This window comes from Mustelus asterias, unplaced genomic scaffold (assembly GCF_964213995.1).
Source record: "Mustelus asterias unplaced genomic scaffold, sMusAst1.hap1.1 HAP1_SCAFFOLD_472, whole genome shotgun sequence".
NCBI classification, from domain to species: Eukaryota; Metazoa; Chordata; class Chondrichthyes; order Carcharhiniformes; family Triakidae; genus Mustelus; species Mustelus asterias.
In genome coordinates, this window is record NW_027590424.1 from 23,071 (window position 1) to 37,140 (window position 14,070).

Sequence of the window (14,070 nt, forward strand, 5' to 3'; positions counted from 1 at the left end):
CGGTGCAGACTCGATGGGCCGAATGGCCTCTTTCTGTACTGTAGGGTTTCTATGATTTCTATTATTTGGAGGAGTCACTGAGGGTGGCGAGGATAAAGGATTATTCTGGGTGGGGGACATTTATTTTTTTAAATGACGCCAGAGTGTAACAACTTCTTGCGAGCTGTCCCCAGCATACCCTCTGATTCTATCATTTACTCTCGTTCTTTGCATCTGCACCTGAGCTGTGACTGTAACACTTCACTCTGCACCCTCTCCTTTCCTTCTCCCCTCTGTACTCTATGAACGGTGTGCTTTGTCTGTACAGCGCGCAAGAAACAATACTTTTCACTGTATCCTGATACATGTAATAATAATAAAACAAATCAATTTAATTGTTCATCACCAACAGTGGCTTGTGAGCACCACTACAGACTGATCTGGTCGTGTCCTAAAGGACATTGCTGCTCGGCTGGGTCTGCAGCAGGTGGTGAGGGAACCAACAAGAGGGGAAAACATACTTGACATCATCCTCTCCCACCAACCTGCCAGCCAAAGATGTATCTTCCATGACAGTATCGGAAGAGTGACCAGCACACAGTCCCTGTGGAGAGGAAGTCCCGCCTTCACATTGAGAATAACCTCCATCGTGTTGTGTGGCTCTATCACTGTGCTCAATGGGACAGACTTCAAACTGATCCAGCAACTCGAGACTGCGCATCCATGAGGCGCTGTGGGCCAACAACAGCAGTGGAACTGTACTCCAGCACAATCTGCACCCTCATGGCCTGGCATATCCCCACTCAACCATTACCAACCAGCCAGGGGATCAACCCTGGTTCAATGGAGAGTGCAGGAGGGCATGTCAGGAGCAGCACCAGGCATGAGGTGTCAACCTGCTGAAGCTCCCAAACAGGACTGCTTGCATGCCAACCGGCAAAACAGCAAGTGATAGACAGTGATCCCACAACCAACGGATCAGAACTGAGCTCTACAGTCCTTCCACATCCAGTCGAGAATGGTGGTGGACAATTAAACAGCTCACTGGAGAAGGAGGCTCCACAAATATCCCCATCCTCAATGACAGAGGATATACTATAAGGCTGAAGCATTCACAGCAACCTTCCGCCACAAGTGGCTGATGCGTCCCAGCCTCCAGAGGTCCCCAGCATCACAGATGTCAGTCTTCAGCCAATTTGATTCACTCCACGTGATATCAAGAAACGGCTAAAGGCACTGGATACTGCAATGGGCCATGACAATATTAAAAAGAACATAAGAAATAGGAGCAGGAGTAGGCCATCTAGCCCCTCGAGCCTGCTCTGCCATTCAATAAGATCATGGCTGATCTGATAGTGGGTTCAGTTCCACTTACCCGCCCGCTCCCCATAACCCTTAATTCCCTTAATGGTTAAAAATCTATCTGTGACTTAAACACATTTAACGAGGTCGCCTCGACTGCTTCATTGGGCAGAGAATTCCAAAGATTCACTATCCTCGGAGAAGAGGTTCCTCCTCAACTCTGTTCTGAATTAACTTTCCTGTATTTTGAGGCTATGTCCCCTAGTTCTTGTTTCCATTGTAAGTGGAAATAACCTCGCTGCGTCTACCCTGTCTAGCCTATTCATTATCTTATATGTCTCTATAAGATCTCCCCTCAACCTCCCTCAAGACAGGCTAAAAAGATGTGTATTGTCTCCAGACAAGACAGCCAGTGAAACTCTGCAGGTCCAGGCAACTGTGGGGGTTACAGATAGTGTGACATGAACCCAATATCCCGGTTGAGGCCATCCTCATGTGTGCGGAACTTGGCTATCAGTTTCTGCTCAGTGACTCTGCGCTGTCGTGTGTCGCGAAGGCCGCCTTGGAGAACGCTTACCCGAAGATCAGAGGCCGAATGCCCGTGACCGCTGAAGTGCTCCCCAACAGGAAGAGAACAGTCTTGCCTGGTGATTGTCGAGCGGTGTTCATTCATCCATTGTCGCAGCGTCTGCATAGTTTCCCCAATGTACCATGCCTCGGGACATCCTTTCCTGCAGCGTATCAGGTAGACAACGTTGGCCGAATTGCAAGAGTATGTACCGTGTACCTGGTGGATGGTGTTCTCACGTGAGATGATGGCATCTGTGTCGATGATCCGGCACGTCTTGCAGAGGTTGCTGTGGCAGGGTTGTGTGGTGTCATGGTCACTGTTCTCCTGAAGGCTGGATAGTTTGCTGCGGACAATGGTCTGTTTGAGGTTGTGCGGTTGTTTGAAGGCAAGAAGTGGGGGTGTGGGGATGGCCTTGGCGAGATGTTCGTCTTCATCAATGACATGTTGAAGGCTCCGGAGGAGATGCCGTAGCTTCGCCGCTCTGGGGAAGTACTGGACAACGAAGGGTACTCTGTCCACTGTGTCCCGTGTTTGTCTTCTGAGGAGGTCGGTGCGGTTTTTCGCTGTGGCGTGTTGGAACTGTTGATCAATGAGTCGAGCGCCATGTCCTGTTCTTATGAGGGCGTCTTTCAGCGTCTGGAGGTGTCTGTTGCGATCCTCCTCATCCGAGCAGATCCTGTGTATTCGGAGGGCTTGTCCGTAGGGGATGGCTTCTTTAACGTGTTTAGGGTGGAAGCTGGAGAAGTGGAGCATCGTGAGGTTATCCGTGGGCTTGCGGTACAGTGAGGTGCTGAGGTGACCGTCCTTAATGGAGATGCGTGTGTCCAAGACCTGCAGAGTTTCACTGGCTGTCTTGTCTGGAGACAATACACATCTTTTTAGCCTGTCTTGATGCTCTCTACACTCACGTTGTTTTGTTTCTTAAAGACTTGATTAGTTGTAAGTATTCGCATTCCAACCATTATTCATGTAAATTGAGTTTGTGTCTTTATAAGCTCTGTTTGTGAACAGAATTCCCACTCACCTGAAGAAGGGGCTTAGAGCTCCGAAAGCTTGTGTGGCTTTTGCTACCAAATAAACCTGTTGGACTTTAACCTGGTGTTGTTAAACTTCTCACTGTGTTTACCCCAGTCCAACGCCGGCATCTCCACATCATGTCTCCAGATATGTCAGACTTTTTAGAACACTGAATGTTGCAGCCCCACACGGAGTCAACAGAGTGACCTATTGCAGAGTATCTTCTGTTTTGTTTGCTCGAAACAAGTACCTCATTGTCTCATCATATTGCAGTTGGTCCTCAATACTCGTGTCGTATGGCTCCAAAGCTGAATGATATCGGCTTACCAGGATCTGAATAGCAGAGTTACCAAAAAGTTCCTTTTATCTCGTTTCCAACAGAATAACTCCACGAGTTGGCTGTGATGGAACCACGCTTTAATGCACAGAATGAAAATGCACAGTAACCACAAGCCTGTGGTGAACACGACAGCTCCCAAACACAACTAAAAGGTTAATAGACCCTCTCAGGGTCTTGCTTTATACAGGGCTCAGTATACAATCTCCAGCAGGTTGATCCATTACCAATCTCCAGAGAGCTCTATTCAATCAGTGCGACAGGGAGGTCTATCAGTGATTCCCCAGGCAGATCATGGGGGTTGTCACAAATATAAACTGTTGTTTTTCCCTCACAGTGACATTCTTGTGGGAAATACTGATAAGAGCCAAACAGAAAGCTTTGCCATCTCTATTTTTCCTGTGAAAGTAAATAACATTTTACTGAACATTTTTTCTTCACAGATGTTCAATACTTTCTGGAACGTGAAACTAAGAGAGGACAAAATACAAGAGTTTCAAAACTATATTCAAGATCAGGTACCTAGGTTCTGAATAGGAGACACAAGGTAGAACGTTACAAATGCTCCGAGTGACTTACTAGGGCTGCGTGTTGACGGGGACAGAGCAGAGGGAATGTGGCACAGAATTGAACTCAGTTCTCTATCTGTCCTGGGAGTGTTTGATGGGGGACAGTGTAGAGGGAGCTTTACTCTGTATCTAACCCCGTGCTGTACCTGTCCTGGGAGTGTTTGATGGGGACAGTGCAGAGGGAGCTTTACTCTGTATCTAACCCCGTGCTGTACCTGTCCGGGGAGTGTTTGATGGGGACAGTGTAGAGGGAGCTTTACTCTGTATCTAACCCCGTGCTATACCTGTCCTGAGAGTGTTTGATGGGGGACAGTGTAGAGGGAGCTTTACTCTGTATCTAACCCCGTGCTGTACCTGTCCTGGGAGCGTTTGATGGGGACAGTGTAGAGGGAGCTTTACTCTGTATCTAACCCCGTGCTGTACCTGTCCTGGGAGTGTTTCATGGGGGACAGTGTAGAGGGAGCTTTACTCTGTATCTAACCCCGTGCTGTACCTGTCCTGGGAGTGTTTGATGGGTACAGTGTAGAGGGAGCCTTACTCTGTATCTAACCCCGTGCTCTACCTGTCCTGGGAGTGTTTGTTGGGGACAGTGTAGAGGGAGCTTTACTCTGCATCTGGCCCTGTGCTGTACCTGTCCTGGGAGTGTTTGATGGGGACAGTGCAGAGGGAGCTTTACTCTGTATCTAACCCCGTGATGTGCCTGTCCTGGGAGTGTTTGATGGGGACAGTGTCGAGGGAGCTTTACTCTGTATCTAACCCCGTGCTGTACCTGCCTTAGGAGTGTTTGATGGGGACAGTGCAGAGGGAGCTTTACTCTGTATCTAACCCCGTGCTGTACCTGTCCTGGGAGTGTTTGATGGGGACAGCGTCGAGGGAGCTTTACTCTGTATCTAACCCCGTGCTGTACCTGTCTTAGGAGTGTTTGATGGGGACAGTGCAGAGGGAGCTTTACTCTGTATCTAACCCCGTGCTGTACCTGTCTTAGTAGTGTTTGATGGGGACAGTGCAGAGGGAGCTTTACTCTGTATCTAAGCCCGTGCTGTACCTGTCCTGGGAGTGTTTGATGGGGACAGTGTCGAGGGAGCTTTACTCTGTATCTAACCCCGTGATGTGCCTGTCCTGGGAGTGTTTGATGGGGACAGTGCAGAGGGAGCTTTACTCTGTATCTAACCCCGTGCTGTATCTGACGTGGGAGTGTTTGATGGGGGACAGTGTAGAGGGAGCTTTACTCTGTATCTAACCCCATGCTGTACCTGTCCTGGGAGTGTTTCATGGTGGACAGTGTAGAGGGAGCTTTACTCTGTATCTACCCGTGCTGTACCTGTCCTGGGAGTGGTTGATGGGGGACAGTGTAGAGGAAGCTTTACTCTGTATCTAACCCCGTGATGTGCCTGTCCTGGGAGTGTTTGATGGGGACAGTGTCGAGGGAGCTTTACTCTGTATCTAACCCCGTGCTGTACCTGTCCTGGGAGTGTTTGATGGGGACAGTGTCGAGGGAGCTTTACTCTGTATCTAACCCCGTGCTGTACCTGTCTTAGGAGTGTTTGATGGGGACAGTGTAGAGGGAGCTTTACTCTGTATCTAACGCCGTGCTGTACCTGTCCTGAGAGTGTTTGATGCGGATGTTTTGGGAGGCGAGGGAAGAAGTTGCGGGTCCCCTAGCTGAGATATTTGAATAATCGATAGTCACAGGTGAGGTGCCTGAAGATTGGAGAGTGGCAAATGTTGTGCCTTTGTTTAAAAAGGGCGGCTGGGAAAAGCCTGGGAACTACAGGCCAGTGAGCCTCACATCTGTGGTGAGTAAATTGTTGGAAGGTATTTTGAGAGGCAGGATCTACAGGCATTTATAGACGCACGGACTGATTAGGAAGAGTCAGCATGGCTTTGTGAGTGGAAAATCATGTCTCTCAAATTTGATTGAGTTTTTTGAAGGGGTAACCAAGAAGGTCGATGAGGGCAGTGCAGTTGATGTTGTCTACATGGACTTTAGCAAGGCCATTGACAAGGAACCGCATGGTAGGTTGTTGCATAAGATTAAATTTCATGGGATCCAGGGTGAGGTATCTAAATGGATATAAAATTGGCTTCTTGACAGAAGAGAGGGTGATTGTAGAGAGTTGTCTTTCAAACTGGAGGCCTGTGACCAGCGGTGTGCCTCAGGGATCAGTGCTGGGTCCACTGTTATTTGTCATTTATATTAATGATTTGGATGAGAATATAGGAGGCATGGTTAGTAAGTTTGCAGATGACACCAAGATTGGTGGCATAGTGGACAGTGAAGAAGGTTATCTCCAATTGCAGCGGGATCTTGATCAATTGGGCCAGCGGGCTGACGAATGGCAGATGGAGTTTAATTTGGATAAATGCGAGGTGATGCATTTTGGTAGATTGAACCAGGGCAGGACTTACTCAGTTAATGGTAGGGCGTTGGGGAGAGTTTCATCGGTCAGAACCCCAAGTGGGGCACAGGTTTGTGTGTCCACAAGATGTCCCATCTAAAGAGAAAGAGAAAAGAGACAGAGGCTGAAAGCAGCAAAAAAAGGGCTGCTGTTGGGAGGCTTGCAGTGGAGTGGGCTCAGGTGAAGCCCTGGGGATTGTGAAACTCCATGGAGTTTAATTTAGACAAATGCGAGGTGATGCATTTTGGTAGATTGAACCAGGGCAGGACTTACTCAGTTAATGGTAGGGCGTTGGGGAGAGTTACAGAACAAAGAGATCTCGGGGTACAGGTTCATAGCTCCTTGAAAGTGGAGTCACAGGTGGACAGAGTGGTGAAGAAGGCATTCGGGATGCTTGGTTTCATCGGTCAGAACATTGAATACAGGAGCTGGGACGTCTTGTTGAAGTTGTACAAGACATTGGTAAGGCCACATTTGGATTACTGTGTGCAGTTCTGGTCACCCTATTATAGAAAGGATATTATTAAACTAGAAAGAGTGCCGAAAAGATTTACTAGGATGCTACCGGGACTTGATGGATTGAGTTATAAGGAGAGGCTGGATCGACTGGGACTTTTTTCTCTGGAGCGTAGGGGGCTGAGGGGTGATCTTATAGAGGTCTATAAAATAATGAGGGGCACAGATCAGCTAGATAGTCAATATCTTTTCCCAAAGGTAGGGGAGTCTAAAACTAGAGGGCAGAGGTTTAAGGTGAGAGGGGAGAGATACAAAAGTGTCCAGAGGGGCAATGTTTTCACAGAGGGTGGTGAGTGTCTGGAACAAGCTGCCAGAGGTAGTAGTAGAGGCGGGTACAATTTTATCTTTTAAAAAACATTTCGACAGTTACATGGGTAAGATGGGTATAGAGGGATATGGGCCAAACGCGGGCAATTGGGATTAGCTTCGGGGTTAAAAAAAGGGTGTCATGGACAAGTTGGGCCAAAGGGCCTGTTTCCATGCTGTAAACCCCAATGACTCTATGACTCAATGACCAGAAAACATATAGCTGCACATAGCATTATATCTTCGTACAGAAACCCTAGGGACCCTACAGTGCAGAAGGAGGTCATTCGGCCCATCGAGTCTGCACTGACAACATTTGATTTAATTTGATTTGATTTATTATTGTCACATGTATTGGGATACAGTGAAAAGTATTGTTTCTTGCGCACTATACAGACAAAACATACCTTTCATAGAAAAGGAAAGGAGAGAGTGTAGAATGTAGTGTTACAGTCACAGCTAGGGTGTAGAGAAAGATCAACTTAATGCAAGGTCGGTCCATTCAAAAGTCTGACAGCAGCAGGGAAGAAGCTGTTCTTGAGGCGGTTGGTACGTGACCTCAGACTTTTGTATCTTTTTCCCGAAGGAAGACAGTGGAAGAGAGAATGTCCGGGGTGTGTGGGGGGGGGGGGGGGGTCCTTAATTATGCCGGCTGCTTTTCTCCAAGGCAGCGGGAAGTGTAGACGGAGTCAATGGATGGGAGGCTGGGTTTGCGTGATGGGACTGGGCTATATTCACGAACTTTTGTAGTTCCTTGCAGTCTTGGGCAGAGCAGGAGCCCCAGACCGAGCTGTGATACATCCGGAAAGGATGCTTTCTATGGTGCATCTTGTAAAAGTTGGTGAGAATCGTAGCTGACATGCCGAATTTCCTTAGCCTTCTGAGGAAGTAAAGATGTTGGTGGGGCTTTCTTAACTATAGTGTCGGCATGGGGGGGACCAGGACAGGTTGTTGGTGATCTGGACACCTAGAAACTTGGAGTGACACGGTGGCACAGCAGGTTATCACTGCTGTCTCCCAGCACCAGGGACCCGGGTTCGATTCCTGGCTTGGGTCACTGTCTGTGTGGAGTCTGCACATTCTCCCCGTGTCTGCGTGGGTTTCCTCCGGGTGCTCCGGTTTCCACCCACAGTCCAACGATGTGCTGGTTAGGTTGATTGGCCATGCTAAATCAACCCTAACTTCAAGGGGATCAGCTGGGTAAATGTATGTGTTTACTGGGATAGAGTGGGATTGATGACAGTGCAGGCTCGATGGGCCGAATGGTTTCCTTCTCTACTGTAGGGATTTGATGGGTTCTATGAATCGTGAAGCTCTCGACCATTTCTACTTTGTCCCCGTTGATGTAGACAGGGGCATGTTCTCCTTTACGCTTCCTGAAGTTAATGACAATCTCCTTCATTTTGTTGACATTGAGGGAGAGATTATTGTTGCCGCACCAGTTCACCAGATTCTCTATCTCATTCCTCTACTCTGTCTCACGCAAGCAATATTCCCGTCGCCCCTCTATATTCACACTGCTAATCCCCCCAACACCAAGGGACAATTTAGCACGGCCAATCCTCGTAACCTGCACATCTTTGGACTCTGAGGGGCAATTTAGCATGGCCAATCCACTTAACCCGCACATCTTTGGACACTAGGGGCAATTAAACAAAGCCGATCCACCTCACCTGCACATCTTTTGATACTAAGGGGCAATTTAGCATGGCCAATCCTCCCAACCTGCACATCTTTGGACTGTGGGAGGAAACCGGAGTACCCGGAGGAAACCCACGCAGACACGGGGAGAACGTGCAAACTCCACACAGGCAGTGACCCGAGCCGCGAATCGAACAGGGGTCCCTGGTGCTGTGAGGCAGCGGTGCTAACCACTGTGCTACCGTGCGAGGTACAAAGTTCCCAGGTAGAAACATTGTCTGCATCTCTCGAAAAACAATTCACGTCTCTGACCATGATCTCATGTATGGCAAGAGTCAAAGAACAAAGAATAAAGAAAATTACAGCACAGGAACAGGCCCTTCGGCCCTCCAAGCCTGCACCGACCATGCTGCCCGACTTAACTAAAACCCCCTACCCTTCCGGGGACCATATCCCAAATCCTTTCTGCTTAACACTGCAATTTCAAATGTCGCCAAGTTCCTCAGCTAATCCCGGAATTCCAAGCTGAGTTTCAAAGTGTGGTCAAATGAGTTCAAGTTAAATGAAAGCAGAGCGCAATTAGTTACATTGGGCAGAAATAGTTTAAAAAGGAAGCCTTTTAACTGGGCAAACGACACAGAGGATCCCACAAGGTGACCCCTGCGGCTTGGCCATTCGTGGATTCAGAGCCACGGGATAATGGAGCAGGTTTTTGCACTGCTTGCTGAACTTACTCTGGGTCACGGCATAAATCAGAGTGTTAGTGCAGCAGCTCAGGAGATGCGGCAGGAAGCCCAGCTCTTCTATGGAGAGGATATAATTATACAAATACCACATTTGGGTATATAATGAAATCGGCTTTAACATTGACCATAACAGGGAGACGTTTGATAATGTTAACCCGCGCTCTTCCAACACTGGTAAAAGTGCGATAAGTCTGATGTGCAACCTGTCTGTTTTTTTTCTTCCCCCTTTCCTCACAGTTAACTTGGTGACGATTGCCAGCCTGTCCCGGGGCAAGTGTGGTCTCTCCAATTGCGTCACTCGCTACCTGGTGGCCATGGCGGTGGCGGACTTTCTGGTCATCTTCTTCGACCTGATATTAAGACACATTCCGATTGTGTTCTACATGGAGTTCTCTTTCTTCCTGTCCATCCCCGTGTGTAATATCCACGCCGTTGTGCTTTCAACATTCTCCCTTCTCCATTAAACGTATATCCCCAAGCAATTGCCATTTCCACCCTGAGAATAAGTATCCGATGATCCACTCTGTCCATGCCTCTCAGAATCTTGTAGACTTCTTTCAGGTCACTCCTCAGCCTTTGTCATTCCAGTGAGAGCCAACTGAGTTTCTCTCTTCGTAGCTAATGCCCTCCAGACCAGGGCAACATCCCTGGTAAATCTTTTCTGTACCCTCTCCACATCCTTCTGGTAGTGTGGCGACCAGAATTGAACACTATATTCCAAGTGCGGCCGAACTAAGGATCTACAAAGGTGCAACATGACTTGCCAATTTTTAAACTCAATGCCCCAGCCAATGAACGCAAGCATGCCGTATGCCTGCTTTACCACCTTGTCTACTTTTGTTGCCACTTTCAGGGAGGTATGGGTCTGTATGCCCAGATCCCTCTGCATGTTATGACTTCCATATAGTCTTGCCATTTACTGTACACTTTCCTACTGCATCAGGTCTTCCAAAATGCATGGCGACACGGTGGCAAAATGGTTAGCACTGCTCCCTCACAGCACCAGGTGCCCATGTTCGATTCCCGGCTCGGGTCACTGTCTGTGTGGAGTCTGCACGTTCTCCCCGTGTCTGCGTGGGTTTCCTCCGTGTGCTCCGGTTTCCTCCCACAGTCTGAAAGATGTGCAGGTTAGGTGGATTGGCCATGCTAAATTGTCCCTTTGTGTCCAAAGATGTGCAGGTTAGGTGGATTGGCAATGCTAAATTGTCCCTTAGTGTCCAAAGATGTGTAGGTTGAGGGATAGGCCATGCTAAATTGTCCCTTAGTGTCCAAAGATGTGCAGGTTAGGGGGATTGGCCATTCTAAATTGGCCCTTAGTGTCCAAAGATGTGCAGGTTAGGGGGATTGGCCATTCTAAATTGGCCCTTAGTGTCCAAAGATGTGCAGGTTAGGGGGATTGGCCCTTCTAAATTGCCCGTTAGTATCCAAAGATGTGCGGGGTAGGTGGATTGGCCATGCTTAATTGCCCCTTAGTAACCAAAGATGTGCAGGTTAGGGGGATTGGCCATTCTACATTGCCCCTTAGTATCCAAAGATGTGCAGGTTAGGGGGATGGGCAATGCTAAATTGCCCCTTAGTGTCGAAAGATGTGCAGGTTTGGTGGATTGGCCATGTTAAATTGCCCCTTATTGTCCAAAGATGTGCGGGTTAGGGGGATTCGCCATGCTAAATTGTCCCTTTGTGTCCAAAGATGTGCAGGGAAGGGGGATTGGCCGTGCTAAATTGCCCCTTAGTGTCCAAAGATGGGCAGGTTAGGTGGATTGGCCATGCTAAATTGTCCCTTTGTGTCAAAAGATGTGTAGGTTAGGTGGATTGGCCATGCTAAATTGTCCCTTTGTGTCAAAAGATGTGTAGGTTAGGGTGGATTGGCCATGCTAAATTGTCCCGTTGTGTCCAAAGATGTGTAGGTTAGGTGGACTGGCCATGCTAAATTGTCCCTTTGTGTCCAAAGATGTGCAGGTTTGGTTGATTGGCCATGCTAAATTGCCCATTAATGTCCAAAGATGTGTGGGTTAGGGGGATTCACCATGCTAAATTGCCCCATACTGTCCAAAGATGTGCAGGTTAGGGGGATGGGCAATGCTAAATTGTCCCTTAGTGTCCAAAGATGTGCAGGTTAGGTGGATTGGCCATGCTAAATTGCCCATTAATGTCCAAAGATGTGTGGGTTAGGGGGATTCACCATGCTAAATTGCCCCATACTGTCCAAAGATGTGCAGGTTAGGGGGATTGGCCGTGCTAAATTGCCCCATACTGTCCAAAGATGTGCAGGTTAGGGGGATGGGCGATGCTAAATTGTCCCTTAGTGTCCAAAGATGTGCAGGTTAGGTGGATTGGCCATGCTAAATTGCCCCTTAGTGTCCAAAGATGTGCAGTTTAGGTGGACTGGCCATGCTAAATTGCCCCTTAGTGTCCAAAGATGTGCAGGTTAGGTGGATTGGCCATGCTAAATTGTCCCTTAGTGTCCAAAGATGTGCGGGTTAGGGGTATTCGCCATGCTAAATTGTCCCTTAGTGTCCAAAGATGTGCAGGTTAGGTGGATTGGCCATGCTAAATTGCCCCTTAGTGTCCAAAGATGTGCAGGTTAGGGGAATGGGCGATGCTAAATTGTCCCTCAGTGTCCAAAGATGTGCAGGTCAGGTGGATTGGCCATGCTAAATTGTCCCTTAGTGTCCAAAGATGTGTAGGTTAGGTGGACTGGCCATGCTAAATTGCCCCTTAGTGTCCAAAGATGTGCAGGTTAGGTGGATTGGCCATGCTAAATTGTCCCTTAGTGTCCAAAGATGTGCGGGTTAGGGGGATTCGCCATGCTAAATTGTCCCTTAGTGTCCAAAGATGTGCAGGTTAGGTGGATTGGCCATGCTAAATTGCCCCTTAGTGTCCAAAGATGGGCAGGTTAGGTGGATTGGCCATGCTAAATTGCCCCTTAGTGTCCAAATATGTGCAGGTTAGGTGGATTGGCCATGCTAAATTGCCCCTTAGTGTCCAAATTTGTGTAGGTTAGGTGGATTGACCATGCTAAATTGCCCCTTAGTGTCCAAAGTTGTGTAGGTTAGGGGGATTGGCCATGCAAAATTGTCCCTTAGTGTCCTAAGAGGTGCAGGTTCGGTGGATTGGCTATGCGAAATTTACCCTCAGTGTCCAAAGATGTGCAGGTTAGGGGGATGGGCAATGCTAAATTGCCCATTAATGTCCAAAGATGTGCAGGCAAGGTGGATTTGCCATGCTAAATTGCCCCTTAGTGTCCAAAGATGTGCAGGTTAGGTGGATTGGCCATGCTAAATTGCCCCTTAGTGTCCAAAGATGTGCAGGTTAGGGGGATTGGCCGTGCTAAATTGCCCCATACTGTCCAAAGATGTGCAGGTTAGGGGGATGGGCCATGCTAAATTGCCCCATACTGTCCAAAGATGTGTAGGTTAGGGGGATGGGCAATGCTAATTTGTCCCTTAGTGTCCAAAGATGTGTGGGTTAGGGGGATTCACCATGCTAAATTGCCCGATACTGTCCAAAGATGTGCAGGTTAGGGGGATGGGCCATGCTAATTTGTCCCTTACTGTCCAAAGATGTGCAGGTTAGGTGGATTGGCCGTGCTAAATTGCCCCTTAGTGTCCAAAGATGTGCAGGTTAGGGGGATGGGCGATGCTAAATTGTCCCTTAGTGTCCAAAGATGTGTAGGTTAGGGGGATTGGCCATGCTAAATTGTCCCTTAGTGTCCAAAGATGTGCAGGTTAGGTGGATTGGCCATGCTAAATTGTCCCTTAGTGTCCAAAGATGTGTAGGTTAGGGGGATTGGCCATGCTAAATTGCCCCTTAGTGTCCAAAGATGTGCGAGTTAGGGGGATTCGCCATGCTAAATTGTCCCTTAGTGTCCAAAGATGTGTAGGTTAGGTGGACTGGCCATGCTATATTGCCCCTTAATGTCCAAAGATGTGCAGGTTAGGTGGATTGGCCACGCTACAGTTTCCCTTAGTGTCCAAAGATGTGCGGGTTAGGGAGATTCGCCATGCTAAATTGTCCCTTAGTGTCCAAAGATGTGCAGGTTAGGTGGATTGGCCATGCTAAATTGCCCCTTAGTGTCCAAAGATGGGCAGGTTAGGTGGATTGGCCATGATAAATTGCCCCTTAGTGTCCAAAGATGTGGAGGTTAGGGGGATTGGCCATTCTAAATTGCCCTTTAGTATCCAAAGATGTGCAGGTTAGGTGGACTGGCCGGGCTAAATTGTCCCTTTGTGTCCAAAGATGTGTAGGTTAGGTGGACTGGCCATGCTAAATTGCCCATTAATGTCCAAAGATGTGCGGGTTAGGTGGATTGGCCATGCTAAATTGCCCCATACTGTCCAAAGATGTGTAGGTTAGGTGGATTGGCCGTGCTTAATTGCCCCTTAGTGTCCAAAGATGTGCAGGTTAGTGGGATGGGCGATGCTAAATTGTCCCTTAATGTCCAAAGATGTGCACGTTAGGGGGATTGGCCATTCCAAATTGCCCCTTAGTATCCAAAGATGTGCAGGTTATGTGGATTGGCCATGCTTAATTGCCCCTTAGTGTCCAAAGATGTGTATGTTCGGTGCATTGGCCATTCCAAATTGCCCCTTAGTATCCAACGATGCGCAGGTTAGGTGGATTGGCCATGCTAAATTGTCCCTTCGTGTCCAAAGATGTGCAGGTTAGGTGGATTGACAATGCTAAA

At 48.2% G+C, this 14,070-nt stretch overlaps 1 protein-coding gene across 1 annotated transcript in view; it reads left to right on the forward strand.

Moving 5' to 3' along the window:
• Positions 1-3,649: 3,649 nt before the first annotated feature.
• The window catches only part of LOC144486805 (uncharacterized), a gene marked incomplete at its 5' end in the record, with an annotated part of 81,987 nt that continues 71,566 nt past the window's right edge, over positions 3,650-14,070 (forward strand). The window contains 2 exons of the mRNA XM_078204821.1: positions 3,650-3,724; positions 9,621-9,796. Coding sequence (XP_078060947.1) covers positions 3,650-3,724; positions 9,621-9,796 — 251 coding nt within the window. The remainder of the gene's footprint in view (positions 3,725-9,620; positions 9,797-14,070) is intronic.